The sequence below is a fragment of the Bubalus bubalis genome, chromosome 11 (genome assembly GCF_019923935.1).
Source record: "Bubalus bubalis isolate 160015118507 breed Murrah chromosome 11, NDDB_SH_1, whole genome shotgun sequence".
Taxonomy (NCBI): domain Eukaryota; kingdom Metazoa; phylum Chordata; class Mammalia; order Artiodactyla; family Bovidae; genus Bubalus; species Bubalus bubalis.
This window is the reverse complement of record NC_059167.1, coordinates 96,119,578-96,140,492: the sequence shown is the minus strand read 5'-3', so window position 1 is coordinate 96,140,492 and position 20,915 is coordinate 96,119,578. Positions and strand designations below refer to the sequence as shown.

At 39.5% G+C, this 20,915-nt stretch overlaps 1 protein-coding gene across 1 annotated transcript in view; it reads right to left on the bottom strand.

Annotated features, from left to right (window-relative positions):
• The window catches only part of ANKRD31 (ankyrin repeat domain 31), a 128,882-nt gene that overhangs the window by 70,804 nt on the left and 37,163 nt on the right, over nucleotides 1–20,915 (bottom strand). Inside the window, exons 11-12 of the mRNA XM_025296392.3 lie at nucleotides 6,595–6,750; nucleotides 3,164–3,306 (exon numbers count right to left, since the gene is read on the bottom strand). Coding sequence (XP_025152177.3) covers nucleotides 3,164–3,306; nucleotides 6,595–6,750 — 299 coding nt within the window. The remainder of the gene's footprint in view (nucleotides 1–3,163; nucleotides 3,307–6,594; nucleotides 6,751–20,915) is intronic.

The window sequence follows — 20,915 nt, the reverse complement described above, 5'->3', positions numbered from 1 at the left end:
GAGATGCAGGTACAAGTATTTATCGGTAAAATGGTACCATGTCTGGAATTCAAAAAAAATACTCCCACCAATGACAAAACACTATCCATGGTCCCGCCTACTATGTGGTATGACTTTTTATAGTGCAATAGAATAAACAATCAAACTTTATAAGATAGCTCACTCCAGACACAAATGGAATGGATAACCAACATGTCTGGGGATATCTTTTTAATATCTGTGAATCCTAATAACACAGTCAATGAACCTCTAATTCAACATCTCAAATACATATCACAAGCATGCTCCATCAAATAAAAGCTTGCTGCTGCTGTTGCTGCTAAGTCGCGTCAGTCGTGTCCGACTCCGTGAGACCCCATACACAGCAGCCCACCTGGGATTCCTCTGTCCCTGGGATTCTCCAGGCAAGAACACTGGAGAAAAGCTTGCTAAAACTGCGATACCTTATATCAACTTGTCATGCCATTTCCTTCACAAATTAAGCCTAATAAAGGAGGATCAAGGTCAGTCTGACATGATGTGTTCTTAGTGATGTCTGCTTATGCTCAAAGATCATTATGCCTGCCTAAATGTCTCCTGCTGTATGTTTAATAATTTGTCCCAGATTTTTCTAAGTAACCACAGTAAGCTGATCATCTGAAATTCACAAATTCTACTTTTTCCAAACTTAAAAGAATGTATTTAAGTGTTGTTGCTGTTGTTGTTTAGTTAGTAAGTCATGCCCAATTCTTTGCAACCTCATGGACTGCAGCATGCCAGGCTCCTCTATCCTCCACTATATTCTGAAGTTTGCTCAGATTCATGCCCACTGAGTTGGTGATGCAATCTAACCATCTCATCTTCTGCTGTCCCCTTCCTTTGCCTTCACTCCTTCCCAGCATCAGGATCTTTTCCAATGGGTTGGCTCTTCGAATCAGGTGCCAAAGTATTGGAGCTTCAGCATCAGTCCTTCCAATGAATAATCAGGTTGATTTCCTTTAGGATTGACTGGTTTAATCTCCTTGCAGTCCAAGGGACTCTCAAGAGTCTTCTCCAGCATCACAATTCAAAAGCATCAATTCTTTGACGCTCAGCCTTTTTTATGGTACTTGACTACTGGAAAAACCATAGCTTTGACTCTATGGACCTTTGTCAGCAAAGGGATCTTTCTGCTTTTTAATATGCTATGTAGGTTTGTCATAGCTTTCCTTCCAAGGAACAGGCATTTAACTTCATGGCTGTAGTCACAGTCCACAGTGATTTCAGAGCCCAAGAAAATAAAAATCTGTCACTGATTCTACTTTTCCCTCCATCTATTTGCCATGAACTGATGGGACTGGATGCCATGATCTTAGTTTTTTGAATGTTGAGTTTTAAGCCAGCTTTTTCACTCTCCTCTTTCACCCTCATTAAGAGGCTCTTTAGTTCCTCTTCATTTTCTGCCATTAGAGTGGTATCATCTGCATATCTGAAATTGTTGACATTTCTCCCAGCAATCATGACTCTAGCTTGTGATTTATCCAGCTCAGTATTTCACATGATGTACTCTGCATAGAAGTTGAATAAACAGGGTAACAATATACAGCCTTGATGTATTCCTTTCCCAATTTTGAACCAGTCAGTTGTTCCATGTCTGGTTTTAACTGTTGCTTCTTGACCTGCATACAGTTTTCTCAGTAGACGGTAAGGTGGTCTGGTATTTCCATCTCTTTAAGAATTTTCCAGTTTGTTGTGATCCACACAGTCAAAGGCTTCAGTGTAGTCAATGAAGCAGATGTTTTCCTGGAATTCCCTTGCTTTCCCCATGACCTAACGACTGTTGACAATTTGATCTCTCGTTCCTCTGTCTCTTCGAAAACACAGCTTATACGCTCAGAAGTTCTCAGTTCAAATACTATTGAAGCCTAGCTTGTAGGATTTTGAGTATAACCTTCCTAGCACATGAAATGAGCTCAACTGCATCTCTTCTAAGAGATTCTTGCCTACAGCCTTCCCCAGCTCTACCTGTGGCAGGTATTTCTTCTGGAGAAACACAGAACAGATCTTCCTTAGCCCTCTTCCCTACTGTAGAGGTTTTAAACCCAGAAGCAACTTCCACCACTTTAAGTAAACAATAAACTATTTTCAGGAAATGCCTCAGCCCAATGCAGTCCATGGACCAGAAAAAAATGTCTAGGAAGCTCAGAGTACATATGATCAAGCATTTGTGCCAATCTTAATTAACAGTTTCATAATTGCGGGCTTCCCAGGTGGCACTAGTGGTAAAGAACCCAGCTGTGAATGCAGGGGACATAAGAGACCTGGGTTCGATCCCTGGGTCGGGAATATCCCTAGAGGAGGGCATGGCAACCCACTCCTGTTTTCTTGCCTAGAGAATCCTATGAGCAGAGGAGCCTGGTGGACTACAGTCCATAGGGTTGCACAGTCAGACATGACTGAAGCGACTTAGCATTCACGTACCATTACTCTAGTTACTATTAACCAACATATATGGAATTATAGCATTTTGATATTATAACCATTGGTACCTCTGTGCTGGTGTGTACTGGTTGGTCATTAAACCTGAGAGGTTCTCATGTCTTAGTCTGATTCTGAAAGTAACACTAGACTACAAAAAGCTGTGAGCCTGCTGCGACCCTATCATTGCATAACATACTAAGAAGGAAATGTTCTTCTAGAGCCTGTAAGGGTGTCCCTGGTGACTCAAGCAGTAAACAATCTGCCTGCAGTGAAGGAGACCTGGGTTTGATCCCTGGGTGGGGAAGATCCTCTGGAGGAGGAAATGGCAACCCACTCCAGTGTTCTTGCCTGGAGAATCCCATGAACAAAGGAGCCTGACGGGCTACAGTCCACCAGGTTGCAAAGAGCTGGACGTGACTGAAGTACTCAGCATGTGCACACAGAGCCTATCAAGTACTATACAAAAAGAGTCCTAAGGAAGTTGAAAAAATACTATGTACAACCAAAATACACATCATATAGTTATTAAAAGTAACATGTAAAACTGGATCTGCCATATTAGGCACAACCAATCCATCACAGTAATATTTTATTATAAATTCTGAGTACTGATTAGCAGAATGAACTGAAACTGAATCCCTATCTGTTTTTCTATTGCTTGCCCAGAGGTTTTTAATAGTTGCAGAGTGTAGTGTTTTCTCTGCAAACGAAAGAATTACAGTACCTGATAATGTCCATTAATCACAGCATCATGTAGGGGAGTGATCTGGTACATTCCTCTGATATTCACATCTGCTCCACCTTTTAACAGTTCACTTACTGTCTGATAAAACCCTCCTAAACTAGCTTCATGAAGTGCTGTCCAACCTATGACACAAAAAAGTAATGGTGTTTGTTATATTTGGCATCTTAATAATGTCTGTGCTTGCCCTTAAAATAAGAACTCTAAGTTGTTGCTTTAAAAATATTTTGGCTATATGAAACAAGATAATCTCACCATGAAGCAATCTGTATTATTTGCAGATTCAATTCAAATTTTTATTAAAACTCCTACCCTTAACACTGTTGGTATTAATATGGAAAAATATGAAAACAGTAAAAAATTTGAAAACACTCCTGCCCCCCTCAAATAAAAAGGCTGTAAGGAGGGGGGTCATTATTAGCTCATAGAGAATGCTGGTTGCAGGTTACTTTTCTGCAGAGAAAAGGGAAAAAAGCCTTATTCGTAGCTCAAGGTACTTTCGTTAAAGTAACCCAGCCAGCAGGACCTCACGGAAGTCAGTTTAAAAGTTGACTCTTGAACTTTGCAGGTCTATCTTATACACAGATTTCTTTCCAACAGTAAATACTACACTATCACACAATCTGAGGTCATTGAAGAAGAAACCATGGATAGGGAGAGCTAACTATAATTTATACTCAGATTTTTGACCACAATGAGAGTCAGGACCCTAACTCCCACACTATTCAAGGGTCAACTGTATAATTTTTTCTCCCAGTTTGCAAAAAGTTAGTTACAGTAAATCAACTAACATACTACAAAGTGCTCCAAGAATACCAGTCATCCAGATAAATCTTTCTGTTAGTCAGACACAATGATATAAGTCAAAGATATCTATTAAACTCCAAAATAACAAATCTTTTATTATCTCCCCAAACTGCAAGTTGGGAGATCCTCAAGCAAACTCTTTTTTTCTTTTTAAAAATGTAACTATCTTGGAGGAAATTTCCTCAAAGCTTTCTGAGAGGACAGATTTCCTATAAAGACAATACAATTGAACACATTTGTTTAAAAAAATTCCACGTCATAATGGTATTAGTTGTATGATCTAATGCAGCAACTGTTAACGCCCACAGAGATATGCAGTGTACCTTCTTCTGCATTACAGTCCTCAACAATTTTGCTCCTCATTTTTAATGTTTTTATGTGTCTCTTGCCTTGCTTTTGGCTTAAACTTCTTGCTATTATCAATATCCTGGCCTGAGTCAATCTTTCTTTTCAGTTCTAATCTGTCATAAGCTTAGGAATCTGTGTAAAATAATCCTCAATTCATTGATCTGACAAGCTTTTAGCAAAGAAGCTTTATTAGATCTATTTTGGGTATTCAGAGTTTATTTTCAGGCTATTTCATGGTTGTCACCATTGGTTTTGATAGGTAAAGAATTATTGAAGTAGGTTTTCTTTTTTAAATCAAAGACAAAAATATCACAAAATATAAACGAGGACTTATGAAATGCAAGTGTTACCTATGAAAAGATAATTGGGTATACTACATTTTATGTGCACTTAAGTCTTTATCGGATTGTATCAAAAAATAAATATATTTTAACCTTTCTAGTAGATATTGTGTATTTTTTTGTTTCCACAGTATTTGGTGCAGAGGAGGCATATGGTAAAAGCTCACTACATTGAACCAATATGTTATAAGGAGGCCATACATCTCTTGTCAGTAGTTCTTGAACTTTTTTTTTTTTTTTTTTTTAGTAGTTCTTGAACTTTAATGAGAATATAAATCACCTAGGGAGGGACTTCCCTGGTGGTGCAGTGGGCTAAGACGCTGCACTCCCAGCACAGGGGTCCTGGGTTTGAGCCTGGTCAGGGAACTGGATCCCGTACATTGCAACCAAAGATGCTGCGTGTGCAACCAAAGATCCCTCAGGCCGCAATGAAGATCAAAGACCCCATGGGCCACGACAAAGACCCTGTGCAGCCAATAAATGAGTGGATATTGAAAAAACCATCTAGGGAAGCTAGAGCTCTAGATTTTAACCTAAAGATTTTGACTGTGATTTTCAGTGATTTTGTGTGTGTGCTTCAGTAAAGGTTACATTTTAAACAAATATTGTAGGTGACTGATAGGAAAATGGCTTATGGACAACCTTTTGCAAACACTGCTCTCTGCAATTCTGTGAGACATGGTAGTCAGAAGTAGTAAGGTCAGAGTAAGATGCCAACTGAGAAGAAAAAGTAGAAAACAGGGGAGTTCAAAAGTCTGGAAAATATGGACAGGTAAGGAATTCATGAAAGTCACAGAAGTACATGGGGCAGTGACGAGAAGGTGTATACTGCCAAGCAAAAGACAAGTAGGGAATAGCAACCAAGGATGCTAATAATGGCACAGGAAAGAAAAAAAAAAAAAAGGTTAATGAACAGAAACCTGTCAAGATTGATGTTTGGGAAATCCATAAATTCCAGTTAGAGGCATGCAGAACTACTGCTGAACTTAAGAAGCACACGGAGACTTAACAGGAAGAACCATGTGTTTCTCAAAATCAAAGAAGCAAGTGCTCTGGCTAGCAAGTAAGGATCCATGGTTTAGGGTTATAAGACCATGATAGATGAACTGGTTACGAGACTTTGAATAACAGTCTTTAAAGCTCTGATTGATTATAGTACAAACCCAGGTCCTGCTAAAGTAAGTTCTGGGGAGCCCTTGTATCACCGCTTATCTGTGGATTGTGCCGCTGATCTCTGTGTATCAAAAGACTTTATGCACTGTTTCATACGCCAAGAAAGTCTAGAAACAACAGTAAAAGCAAGGACACTTAAAGGTGCTGGCCCAGTGCTGCTCACTGCTTTAAGTACGTAAGCGCCACTGAGGAATCATTCCTCTCCAAGAGAATATGCCAGGTTCTCCCCACAGGAAGACTGTACCAGAGATCCAACCTGGCAGAAAGATTGCTCTTTCTGAACTTCCTGCTCCACCCTCTCCAACTCATCTAGTCTGTTCTCTTCATTTCCCTGGCAACTGTTTTGCTGTCCCTCTACCATTAATTTTCCCAGGAGCTCAATGTATCACCAGCTTCTTTCAGCTCTGAACCTCATTCCTCTTCCATTAAAAGCTGAGTCTCACAGTAACAATGCTCACACAAAGCCAGCAAGCTGGCCCCAGGAGCCCCATCCCTCTGTGGCAGCTGCTGCACGTGGCCCACCAGGTGGGCCCAGGGAGGCACAACCTTTGAAGGGGAAATGCCCCTCCCCTTATCTTACCACTTCCTGGAGAGGGTGGTGAAGCATCACCTAAGAAGAAAAATTACTTGGAAGCTTTCTGTTTGAGGCTTGCCTTAAGCCTACTTTGCCATAATTTCATAGCAGTAATTCAGCTGAAACAAAAAACACTCTCAAGATAACTGTAGGTGGTAACCACAACCTACCGGCATAACTTGGCTGATTAACATTTCCACCTTTTTTGATATAATGATGAACAAGACCAGTATCATTGTGCACAGCAGCTTTATACAGTAAGTTCTCTCCAAAAATGTTTCTCCGGTTAATGTTAGCAAGAGTTACTTTATCCATCTTCATTTTTTCTGAAATAAAGACATGAACAAAAGAAAACCAAAAATATAAATAGTTCTTACTTGAAAATCAAGAGGAACATCAGTAACAGAATGATTTCAGTTAACATTCTAGAATAGAGATATATCATATTATGAAGGAGTATTTCATTCATTAACCCAACTATAACGGTATCTACATGTAAAAAGGTGAAAGAGATGAATGTCATTAGTTTGAAATATTTGTGTAAACTATAGATCATGTAAGCATTTATGTTGATTGAAACTCTAGGAAAGCTGCATATGTAAGGAGACTAACAGATTATTTTCTTAGAAGTTCTCATAATGAAAGGGACTATTTAGATGTTATTACACCTAACAAAATGTTACACTACCGAAATGTCTTATAAAACCATGAAGAGAAAATCTCAGAACTGTATCAGAAAGATACAAAAATTACCTCCAGGAAAACCAGAAAAAAGAATGCTACTAAATTTTCTTTCTTTGCTAAAAATAATTGTCATGAAATTAAATAAAGGACTATGATCTTGAGCTGTATAGTAGTTTTGACTTCCTAAGCCGGGAAATACACAATTAAAATAGTTCTCCAGGTTCTGCATCAGTTCAGTTTAGTTCAGTTGCTCAGTCGTGTCCAACTCTTTGCGACACCAAGTATCATTTCTCCACCGTGCCTCCTAAAATACTGAAACTCTTCACTTAAATAACCCAAATCCTGTCCACGTTTACAGATAATACTCATTTGGTTTTCCCAAATTTCAGAAAAGCTTTGATGATAGCTTTTCTAGTTTTCATGTAAATACCCTGCTCCATCCTAAAAGGTAACTGAGTACTGCAGCAGATTTTCTCAATGGATCACAATTTAACTGCTTTGTTTTTATGTGATTCTCTCCATTCGGTCCCACTGTAAACTAAAACCAACCAACTGCTGAACACTTGAGCCTACCTTCCCCTACCCCAGACTACAAAGCATTCTGCTCCCACCAGACAAACTATACGTAAAGACCAATAGTCTTTATTCCATATCTGTCTTTGCCAGTTGTACTTTCTATTATAAATATGCAATTTATTAAAAACAAATTAAGAATATAAAAATTTTCAATGAAAACTAAGTTGTGAAAGACATTCACTTCCAATTAGGACTAAATAACTGCTACGACTTACTGTCCTGTTGTAAACAACTAGAAAACTAAATAAAGTATACGGGGTGGGGGGGAACCCTTTATCCAGAAATTAGAAAAACAGGTAGTTCAGATCTATGACTCCCTGAGTGAAGGCAGACAATGCAGTGAGACCTAAGGTCACTCTAGCTTCCTGTCTGGGGTTTTCCGAGGATAACACCAGCATACGAGGTGCTCCTGCTGGGCAGAGGAGACAGATCAGCGTCTGGGGAGGCCGGGGTAAAAAAATTTACAGCGCAGGGCACCAGAGATGAGGGTGTAGAGAAAAGGCACCAGAAATCTAGAAAAAGGGCTCTTTGAGTCATTATCTGAATACTAAACCATTCATGGCTAAATAGTCATGAGACTGGGCAAGAAGTACCCAGGAACTATAAATTATTAATAACAACCATCGGAGATCATACAGGCTGGGGAGCATTTACATCCCTGCCCATCTGGGGAGAGAGACTTTGTTGAACAACTGGGGCATTTAGAGAGACCTTTAGTGGGTCATACCTTAGGGGCAGAGCTAAACTAGTCCTAGAGTAAGGCCTACACTAGACCTACCTAACCAGGATTTTCTAAATGTATTGAAAGGACCAAGCTGATCTTTAAGTAACTTGTTAGCCAAAACAAAAATAAACACTCTTAAAATACAGAGAATAACACTCAATAATATAAGCTGCATACAGATTTTCAATTGTTCTCACTGTAAAGGCCTGTGCCTTTGTCAAAACTCAGGGTTTGCTTCTGAACTCCCTTCTCTTCCACTCATCTACTAATATTTCCCTATATTGATGACAGTACCATGCTGTTTTGATCACCACAGCCATAAAATAATAATAATTCTTGAAATAAGGTAGTGTTAGCTCTCAAAACTTTGTTATCAGAGTTGTCTATTTAGATCCTTTGCATTCCATATGAATTTTAGAACCAGCTTTTGAATTTCTACCAAAAAAAAAAAAAATCCTATAGGGATTTTGACTAAGATTGTGTAGATTCCATAAATATATCTCAGCAGAAAAAAATCTTAATCATATTGAGTCTTCTGACTCAATGAACAAGGTATGTTTCCATTTCTCTCCATCAAATTTTGTTCTCTACGTGTAACATCTTCTAGGTTTCAGCATACCTGTCTTTTACATCATTTGTTAAATTTTATCTGTATTTCACATTTTTTGAAATTTCAGCATAAATTTCACTTCCTAATTGTTTGGCTTTCAAATTTAACTTTCTAATTGTTTGTTGCTAGAATACAGAAGTGTAATTAATATTAGTATATTGATCTTTTATGTTGCAACTTTGCTAAACTCACTTATAGTTGCTTTTATTGTAGTTTCCATGAGATTTTCTACAGACGAGCATGTGACTTGTGACTAAAGACGGTTTTCTTTCAATGATCAAAGGAAGTAGTGAGAAAAGACTTTCCTATCTTATTTCTGATCTTGGGGGAAAAGCACTAAGTCTTTCACCATTAAGTATGAGAGCTGTGTATCTTCTTGTAGATGCCCTTTATCCTCAGGTTGACCCAGTTCCCCTCTGTTATAAATTTGCTGAGTTTTTATCAGTAATGGATATTCAGTTCAGTTCAGTCACTCAGTCATGTCCGACTCTTTGGACCCCATGAATTGCAGCACGCCAGGCCTCCCTGTCCATCACCAACTCCCGGAGTTCACTCAGACTCATGTCCATCGAGTCAGTGATGCCATCCAGCCATCTCATCCTCTGTCGTCCCCTTCTCCTCCTGCCCCCAGTCCCTCCAAGCATCAGAGTCTTTTCCAATGAGTCAACTCTTCACATGAGGTGGCCAAAGTACTGGAGTTTCAGCCTTAGCATCATTCCTTCCAAAGAAATCCCAGGGCTGATCTCCTTGCAGTCCAAGAGACTCTCAAGAGTCTTCTCCAACACCACACTTCAAAAGCATCAATTCTTCGGCGCTCAGCCTTCTTATTAGGTGTTACCAAAATCTTTCTCTGCATCATCTACTGAGGTGATCATATGGTTCTTCTCTTTTAGCTTATTAATATAACAAATTACAGTGTTTGAATTTCAAATGTAAAGTCAACCCAACATTCCTGTGATAAATCTCACTTGGTTACAATGCACATATGCACATATGTTGCATATGATTTGCTAAAATTGTTTAGATTTTTGCATCTCTGCTTATGAAGGATACTGAACTGCAGTTTTCTGTTCTTATAATGTCTTTGATTTTTTTTATCAGTTTAATGGTGACCTCATAAGATAAGCTGGAAACAGTTCCTCATCATCAGGTTTTTGGAAGAGTTTGTGAAGAACTCTGTCCTGGCTTCCCTGGTGGCTCAGAGGGTAAAGCATCTGCCTGCAATGCGGGAGACCCGGGTTTGAACCCTGAGTTGGGTAGACCCCCTGGAGAAGAAAATGGCAACCCACTCCAGTATTCTTGCCTAGAGAATCCCAAGGACGGAGGAGCCTGGTAGGCTACAGTTCATGGGGTCGCAAAGAGTCAGACACGACTGAGCAATTTCACTTCACTCACTTTGTGAAGAACTGGTATTATTTCTTCCTAGCTGTTCAGCAGAATTCACTATTAAAGGTATAATGGACTGAAGTATATCTTCACAAAATTCATGTGTTGAAGCCCTAATATAATAGGGTTGGCATCCTTATAAAAAAGGAAGAAACACTGAAGCTCTCTGCACACACAAAAAAGTCACTGCAGGAAGGCACTGTCTGAAAGCCAGGAAGAGAGGTCTCAGCAGAAACAGAATTTTGTAGCACCTCAGTTGTGGACTATCATGGCATCTGGTCCCATAACTTCATGGGAAATAGATGGGGAAACAGTGGAAATAGTGGCAGACTTTTTTTTTCTGGGCTCCAAAATCACTGCAGATGGTGACTGCAGCCATGAAATTAAAAGACGCTTACTCCTTGGAAGGAAAGTTATGACCAACCTAGATAGCATATTCAAAAGCAGAGACATTACTTTGCCAACAAAGGTCCGTCTAGTCAAGGCTATGGTTTTTCCAGTGGTCATGTATGGATGTGAGAGTTGGACTGTGAGGAAAGCTGAGCACCAAAGAATTGATGCTTTTGAACTGTGGTGTTGGAAAAGACTCTTGAGAGTCCCTTGGACTGCAAGGAGATCCACCCAGTCCATTCTGAAGGAGATCAGCCCTGGGATTTCTTTGGAAGGAATGATGCTGAAACTGAAACTCCAGGACTTTGGCCACCTCATGAGAAGAGCTGACTCATAGGAAAAGACTCTGATGCTGGGAGGGATTGGGGGCGGGAGGAGAAGGGGATGACAGAGGATGAGATGGCTGGATGGCATCACTGACTCGATGGACATGAGTCTGAGTGAACTCCAGGAGTTGGTGATGGACGGGAGGCCTGGCGTGCTGCGATTCATGGGGTCGCAGAGTCGGACACGACTGAGCGACTGAACTGAACTGAACTGTGGACTTTCAGCCTCTAGAACTATGAGAAAATAAGTTTCTGTTGTTTAGGCCACCCAGTTTGTAGTACTCAGTTATGTTAGCCTTAGTCAACTAATAAGGAAGCATCTTGGCCTAGAAGTTTTTTTGGTTTGTTGTTGTTTGTTGATTTGCTTTTTGGTGGGGAAGTTTTGAAATAAAGATGAAATTTACTTAGTAGATTTGTTATTACTCAGGTTGCCCATTGCTTTATAATACTTATGTCTGTCAAGGCATTTGTCCATTTCATCTAATGCATCAGCAAAAAGTTGTTCATAATATTCCCTTATTATCCTTTTGCATATCTGTAGACTAGGTCATGATGTCACCTCTCTTACTTCTGACGTTGGTAATCTGTGCTTCTCTTTTTTTTCCTGGTCAGTTTGAGAAAGGTTTATCAATTTTACTGATCTCCAAGATTACTTTTATTGATTTTCCTTATTATTTTTCTGTTTTAAATTTCATTGATTTTTGCTTTACCATTGTTTTCTCCTTTACCATTTCCTCTGTTTACTCTGGATTTCATTCACTCTTTTTTTTCTTGTTCCTTAAGTTAGAAGCTGGTATCACTGATTTGAGAGGGTTCTTTATTTCTAACATAGGCATTTAGTACTACAATTTCCCCCATCACTCTTTTCATGACATCTTCATGAAATTAGCTATTATTGACTATTAGTATTAGTTGACTAAGGCTAACATAACTGAGTACTACAAACTGGGTGACTTAAACAACAGAAACTTATTTTCTCATAGTTCTAGAGGCTGAAAGTCCACAATTAAGGTGCTACATAATTCTGTTTCTGCTGAGACCTCTCTTTCTGGCTTTGAGACGGTGCCTTCCTACAGTGACTTTTTTGTGTGTGCTATGTTGTATTTTCACTCTATTTTAGCTAAACATATTCTCAAATTTCCTTTAAATTTCTTTGACCCATGGGTTATTTTAAAGTGTGTTACTTACTTTCCAAATATCTCAAGATTTTATAGAGATCTGTTACTGATCTTCTGTTAATTCTATTCGGAATCATAAAAAACACTTTATGATATTAATCCTTTTATGTGTATTGATACTTCTTTTATGGTTCAGCATATAAACTATCTTGATAAATATTCTGAGTCCATTTGAAAAAAATATGTTATCTTCTGACCTTGAGTGGAAAGTTACACAGATGTTAAACAGACCGAGCTGTCTGATAGCATTGTTTGAATCCCCTCTATCCTTACTGTCCACTTCAGTCACTATAATGAGTTAACGATCAGTGAAGACTGGCATTAAAATCACTGACTATAATTGTGGGTTTGTCTATTTCTTCTTGCACTTTTATCAATTTTCGCTTCATGTATTTTGAAACTCTGTTATTAACAGAATAATTGTTTACTTCAGAGAGATACCCAGGAGTGGAACTGCTGGATGATACTGTAGCTCCCACTTTTTGAGGAATCCCCACACTGTTTTCCATAGTGACTGTACCAATTTACATTTCTCACCAACAGGGCACAGCGTTTCCTTTTCTCAACATCCTCCCTAACACTTGTCATTTACTGTCTTTTTGATAACAGCCATTTTAACAGGGGTGAGATGATATCTCATTGCGGTTTTGACTTGCACTTCCCTGATGATTTGTGACGTGGAGCACCTTTTCATGTGTCTGTGGCCATCTATTTGTCTTCTTTGGAATAACATCTATTCAGATCCTCTGTGAAAACACTAACTAGAAAAGATGCATGCACCCTTACGTTCACTGCAGCATTTTTAGAGATATAGAAGCAACCTAACTGTCCATTAATAGATGAATGGATAAAGATGTGACATATGTATACGATGAAATATTACTGTTGTTTGCTGCTCAGTCATGTCCTACTTTTTGTGACCCCATGGATTACAACATACCAGGCTTCCCTGTCCTTCTCTATCTCCCACAGTTTGCTCAAACTCATGTCCATTGAGTCAATAATGCCATCCAACTATCTCATCCTCTGTCGCCTCCTTCTCCTCCTGCCCTCAATCTTTCCCAGGCTCAGGGTCTTTTCCAATGAGACGGTTCTTCGTGTCAGGTGGCCAAAGTATTGGAGCTTCAGTTTCAGCATCAGTCCCTCTGATGAATATTCAGGGTTGATTTCCTTTAGGACTGACTGGTTCGATCTCCTTGCTGTCCAAGGGACTCTCAAGAGTCTTCTCCAACACCACAGTTCAAAAGCATCAATTCTTCAGCACTCAGTCTTCTTCATGATCCAACTCTCATATGCATGTATTACTGGAAAAACCGTAGCTTTGACCATACGGACCTTTGTCGGCAAAGTGATGTCTCTGTTTTTTATGATCACATGGATCACAGTCTTGTGTGCCTCAATGAAACTATGAGCTATGTCATGTAGGGCCATCCAAGATGGACAGGTCATGGGGGAGAGTTCTGACAAAACATGGTCCATTGGAGAAGGGAATTACAAACCACGTCAGCATTCTTGCCTTGAGAACCCCATGAACAATATGAAAAGGTAAAAATGGAGTATTACACAGCCATAAAAAGAGTGAAATCTTCCCCTATGCAACAACATGGGTGGACATAAAGGGTATTAAGTGAAACAAGTCAGACAGAGAAAGACAAACACTGTACAATTTCCCTTATATATGGAATCTAAAAAAACAAAACAAATGAACAAACGTAACAAAACAGAAACAGAGTCACAGGTTCAGAAAACCAACAGGTGGCTGCCAGAGTGGAGGGAGTGAGGGGACAAGAGAAACAGGTAAGGGATCCTAAGAGGTACAAAACTCCAGTTGCAAAATAAATGAGGCCCAGGTATAAGTGTACAGTGTGAGAATACAGTAATATGTAATATCTTTGTATGGTAAAAGATGGTATCTAGACTTATCATAATGATCAATTTAAAATGTACAGAAACACTGAATCACTATAAAGCCAATGCAAAGTTGAGGTCATTACACTTCAAAAATAAACAAGCAAATAAACAAACTCATTGGAAAAGAGACAACATTTGTGGTTATTGGGAGTAAGGGGAAGGGGTTGGGGGGATTGCATCAAGGCAGTCAAAAGGCATAAACTCCCTGTTATAAATAAGTACTAGGGATATAATGTACAATATGATAAATATAATTAACACTGCTGTATATTATGTGTGAAAGTGGTTAAGAGTCAATCCTAAGACTTCTTAACACAAGGAAAAAAATTTTTTTCTATTTCTTTAATTTTGTATCTATATAAGATGATGGATGTCCACTAAACTTACTGGGTAATCATTTCATGATATATAATGTCAAATCATTATGTTGTACACCTTAAATTTATACCAAGCTGTATGTCAATTATATCTCAACAAAACTGGAAGAAAAAAGAGAGAAAAATTATTTAGAATTATTATGTACTCTTGGGGAAGAGATCTCCCTGTAGCTCAAATGGTAAAGACTCTACCTGTGATGCAAGAGATCAGGGTTCGATCCCTGGGTCAGGAAGATCCCCTGGAAAAGGGACTGGCAACCCACTCCAGTATTCTTGCCTGGAGAATCCCATGGACAGAGGAGCCAGGTGGGTTACAGTCCGTGGGGTCACAAAGAGTTGGACACAACTGAGTGACTCACACACACACACACACACACTTGGGGAAGTAACCCCTGCATCATTATGGAATAACTTTATCCCTGCTAAGATTCTTTGTTATAAAATTTACTCTGTCTGGTACTAATGATGTATTATATAATGTATTATAGTTCATAATATATGCTGTTCTATATAACAGTATATAGTGACTTCAGCCATCTTCTAATTTGTGTGGTAAGATAAATAATGGTCCTCCAAAGATGTTCATATCTTTTTTTTGAGAGTTGCAATATTTTATATAAACACGTATCTCTTCTTTTTCAAATTCTTTTCCCATTTAGGTTGGTATATTATGTTTAGCAAAGTTCCCTGTGCTATACAGTAAGTCCTTGTTGGTTATCCATTTTAAATATAGCAGTGTGTACAGTTCCATCCCAAACTCCCTAACTATCCCTCCCCTATCACTCTTTCCCCTGGTAACCTTAAGTGTGTTCTCTAAGTCTGTGAGTCTGTCTCTGTTTTGTAAATGAGTTCATTTCTATCATTTCTTTTTTAGATTCCATATACGGGATATCATACAATATTTCTCTTTCTCTGACTTCCTTCACTCAGGATGACAATTTCTAGGTCTATCCATGTTGCTGCTGCTGCTGCTGCTAAGTCGCTTCAGTCGTGTCCGACTCTGTGTGACCCCACAGACAACAGCCCACCAGGCTCTCCCGTCCCTGGGATTCTCCAGGCAAGAAAACTGGAGTGGGTTGCCATTTCCTTCTCCAATGCATGAAAGTGAAAAGTGAAAGGGAAGTCGCTCAGTCGTGTCCAACTCTTTGTGACCCCATGGACTGTAGCCTACCAGGCTCTTCCGTCCATGGGATTTCCCAGGCAAGAGTACTGGAGTGGGGTGCCATTGCCTTCTCCATTGCAAATGGCATTATTTCATTTGTTTTAATGGTTAAGTAATATTCCATTGTACATATGTACCACATCGTCCTTATCCATTCCTTTGTTGATGAGTATTAAGTTGTTTCCATGCCTTAGCTATTGTAAACAATGCTGCAATGAACACTGGCGTGCATGAATCCTTTCAGACCATGTTTTTCTCCCAATATGTGTCCAGGAGTAGGATTGCAGGATCATATGGTAGCTCTATTTTTAGTTTTGAAAGCAACCTCCATACTGTTCTCCATTGTTCAGTTCAGTTTGGTCACTCAGTCGTGTCCAGCTCTTTGCAACCTCATGGACTGCAGAACGCCAGGCTTCCCTGTCCATCACCAACTCCTGGAGGTTGCTCAAACTCATGTCCATCGAGTCAGTGATGCCATCCAACCATCTCATCCTCTGTCATCCTCTTCTCCTCCCACCTTAAATCTTTCGCAACATCAGGGTCTTTTCCAGTGAGTCAGTTCTTCGCATCAGGTGGCCAAAGTATTGGAGTTTCAGCTTCAGCCTTCCAATGAATACTCAGGACTGATTTCCTTTAGGATGAACTGGTTGGATCTCCTTGCAGTCCAAGGGACTCTCAAGAGTCTTCTCCAACACCACAGTTCAAAAGCATCAATTCTTTGGTGCTCAGCTTTCTTTACAGTCCAACTCTTACATCATTATATAATCACTGGAAAAACCATCGGCAAAGTAATGTCTCTGCTTTTTAATATGCTGTCTAGGTTAGTCATAGCTTTTCTTCCAAGGAGTGAGCATCTTTTAATTCCATGCCTGCAGTGATTTTGGAGGCCCCCAAAATAAAGTCTGTCACTGTTTCAACTGTTTCCCTATCTATTTGCCATGAAGTGATGGGACTGGATGCCATGATCTTAGTTTTCTGAATGTTGTGTTTTAAGTCAACTTTTTCACTCTTCTCGTTCACTTTCATCAAGAGGCACTTTAGTTCTTCTTCGCTTTCTGCCATAGTGGCTATACCAATTTGCATTCCCACCAATGGTGTTGGAGGGTTCCCTTCTCTCCACACTCCCTCTAGCATTTATTGTTTGTAGATTTTTTGAAGATAGCCATTTTGACTGGTGTGAAATGATATCTCACTGTAGTTTTGATTTGCATTTCTCTTAGTAATTAGTGATGTTGAACATTTTTTCATGTGCCTCTTGGCCATCTGTATGCCTTCTTTTGAGAAATGTCTATTTAGCTCTTCAGCCCATTTTTTGATTGATTTGTTTGTTTTGATATTATGCCACATGAGCTATTTGTAAATTCTGAAGACTAATCCCTTGTTGGTCACATCATTTGCAACTATTTCCTTCCAATCTGTTGTTTTGTTTACAGCTTCCTTCATATCTTAATCCTCCAAACCCTGAGAATGTTCTCTTATAGACAGGAAAAGAGATTTTGCAGATGTGATTAAGGATCTAGAGAAGAGAATCTTACCATGGATTATCTGGGTATCTATACAATCACAAGAATTCTTTAAAGATGAAAGGGTTGGTGGGAATGTAAATTGGTGTGGCCACTTTGCAAAAGAGTATGGAGGTTTCTCAAAAAAATAAAAATAGAACTACCACATGACCCAGTAACTCCTATCCTGGGTATACATATGAAAAAAACAACAATATTAATTTAAAAAGATACATGTACCCCAATGGTCATAGTAGCATTATTTATAATTGCCAAGATATGGGAGCCACTCAAGTGTCCATCAACAGATGAATGGATAAAGGACATGTGCTATGCATATACAATGGAATATTACTCAGCCATTGTTGTTTAGTTGCTCAGTTGTATGAGACTCTTCGCAACCCCATGGAGTGCAGCCCACCAGGCTGCTCTGTCCATGGGATTTCCCAGGCAAGAATACTGAAGTAGGTTACCACTTCCTTCTCCAGGAGATCTTCTGGACCCAGGGATCAAACCCACTTCTCCTACATTTCAGGTGGATTCTTTACCACTGAGCCACCAGGAACTCAGCCATTAAAAGGAACTAAATTTTACCATTTGCAGGAATATGGATGGATTTGGAGGCTATTATGCTAAGTGAAATAAGTCAGAAAGAGAAATACTACATGGTATCCTTCATATGTGAAATCTAAAAATACAACAAACTAATGACTATAACAAAAAGACTCACAGATACAAAGAACAAACTAGTTATCAGTGGGGTGGGGAGGGGCAATATAGGAGTGGGGAAGTGAGAAGTACAAACTATTGGGTGTGTGACAGGTTACAAGGATATGCTGTACAATATGGGGGATATAGCCAGTATTTTGTAATAACTGCAAGTGGAGTACAACCTTTAAATTTTGTATTAAAAATAAACACAGAAGAAAGGAAAAAGATTAAAGAAGGGAAGGCTAAGTGACAAGAGAAGCACAGATTGGACAGGTGTAGCCAGCAGCAACAGCAGCAGCAGTCAGCAGCAAAGGAATGCCATAGCCTTCAGAAGCTGGAAGGGAAAGGAACACATTTTTCCCTGAGCATAGAGAAGGAGCCAGCCCTGCTGAGACCTTGGTTTTAACTCCCAGCACTCATTTGGACTTCTGACTTCAGGACTGTAAGAGAATGAATTTGTGTTAAGTCACTAACTTTGTTGTAAATTGTTATCACCATAGGAAACGAATACAATTGATGCTAGCAAAGTATATTTTCCCTCTATTCTTTTCATTTTAACTCATTTATGCATTTATATTTCAAATATGTTTCTGAAAGTAAGCATATAGTTTCAGTTCAGTTCAGTTCAGTCGCTCAGTCATGTCCGACTCTTTGAGACCCCATGAATCGCACCACGCCAGGCCTCCCTGTCCATCACCAACTCCCGGAGTTCACTCAGACTCACGTCCATCGAATCAGTGATGCCATCCAGCCATCTCATCCTCTGTTGTCCCCTTCTCCTCCTGCCCCCAGTCCCTCCCAGCATCAGAGTCTTTTCCAATGAGTCAACTCTTCGCATGAGGTGGCCAAAGTACTGGAGTTTCAGCCTTAGCATCATTCCTTACAAAGAAATCCCAGGACTGGTCTCCTTCAGAATGGACTGGTTGGATCTCCTTGCAGTCCAAGGGACTCTCAAGAGTCTTCTCCAGCACCACACTGCAAAAGCATCAATTCTTTGGTGGTCAGCTTTCTTCACAGTCCAACTCTCACATCCATACATGACCACTGGAAAAACCATAGCCTTGACTAGACGAATCTTTGTTGGCAAAGTAATGTCTCTGCTTTTGAACATGCTATCTAGGTTGGTCATAACTTTCCTTCCAAGGAGTAAGCGTCTTTTAATTTCATGGCTGCAGTCACCATCTGCAGTGATTTTGGAGCCCCAAAAAATAAAGTCTGCCACTGTTTCCACTATTTCCCCATCTATTTCCCATGAAGTGATGGGACCGGATGCCATGATCTTTGTTTTCTGAATGTTGAGTTTTAAGCCAACTTTTTCACTCTCCTCTTTCATTTTCATCAAGAGGCTTTTTAGTTCCTCTTCACTTTCTGCCATAAGAGTGGTGTCATCTGCATATCTGAGGTGATTGATATTTCTCCCGGCAATCTTGATTTCAGCTTGTGCTTCTTCCAGCCCAGCATTTCTCAAGATGTACTCTGCATATAAATTAAATAAGCAGGGTGACAATATACAGCCTTGATGGACTGACTCCTTTTCCTATTTGGAACCAGTCTGTTGTTCCATGTCCAGTTCTAACTGTTGCTTCCTGACCTGCATACAAATTTCTCAAGAGGCAGGTCAGGTGGTCTGGTATTCCCATCTCTTTCAGAATTTTCCACAGTTTATTGTAATCCACACAGTCAAAGGCTTTGGCATAGTCAATAAAGCAGAAATAGATGTTTTTCTGGAACTCTCTTGCTTTTTCGATGATCCAGCAAAAACTCTGCTTTTTAACTGACAGTGTCTTAATCATTTATATTCAGTGTGATTGTTAACGTATGGTTGGGTTTGAGCGTATCATCTTATTTTTTTTTTCAATTTTTCTCATCTGTTCTTTATTTTCTTTTCCCTCTTCTACCTCCTTTTGGATTAAAAATGAATATTTTTGTTAATCCATTATATCATCTGTGTTTACTTCTTAATTGTGATTATTTATTTGTTAAAATGTTTTTTTCAGAGTTTATAGTGTATCTTCAATTTATCATGAGTGAGTGAGTAAGTGAAAGTCACTTAGTCGTGTCCGACTCTCTGCGACCCCATGGACTGTAACCCACCAGGCTCTCCTCTGTCCATGGGATTCTCCAGGCAAGAATACTGGAGTGGGTTGCCATTTCCTTCTTCATCAACTTATCACAGTACCTCCAAATGATATCTCCTTACATAAATTTTACAGTGGTATACTTCCATTTCTCCCCTAAAAGTCTTTTTATGTTATATTGCCAGGCATTTTACTTTTATGTACATTTAAAATCTCATAATCAATTGTTATTTTTGTTTAAATAGTCAACTATTCTTTAAAATTGATCAATAAGAAAAAATCTGTATTTTTATCCATCAGTTTAGTCACTCAGTCATGTCCGACTCTTTGCAACCCCATGAACTGCAGCACACCAGGCTTCCCTGTTCATCACCAACTCCTGGAGCTTGCTCAAACTCATGTCCATTGAGTCAGTGATGCCATGCAACCATCTCACCCTCTGTCGTCCCCTTCTCCTCCCGCCTTCAATCTTTCCCAGCATCACGGTCTTTTCCAGTGAGTCAGTTGTTCACATCAGGTGGCCAAACTATTGGAGTATACTCAGGACTCACTTCCTTTAGGATGGACTGGTTGGATCTCCTTGCAGTCCAAGGGACTCTCAAGAGTCTTCACAAACAGTACAGTTCAAAAGCATCAATTCTTCGGCGCTCAGCTTTCTTTATAGCCCAACTCTCATATCCATACATGCCTCCTGGAAAAAAAATTTCCTTGACTAGACAGACCTTTGTCAGCAAAGTAATATCTCTGCTTTTTAACATGCTGTCTAGATTGGTCACAGCTTTTCTTCCAAGGAGCAAGCGTCTTTTAATTTCATGGCTGCAGTCACCATCTGCAGTGATTTTGGAGCTCAAAAAAAGAAAGTCTGTCACTGTTTCC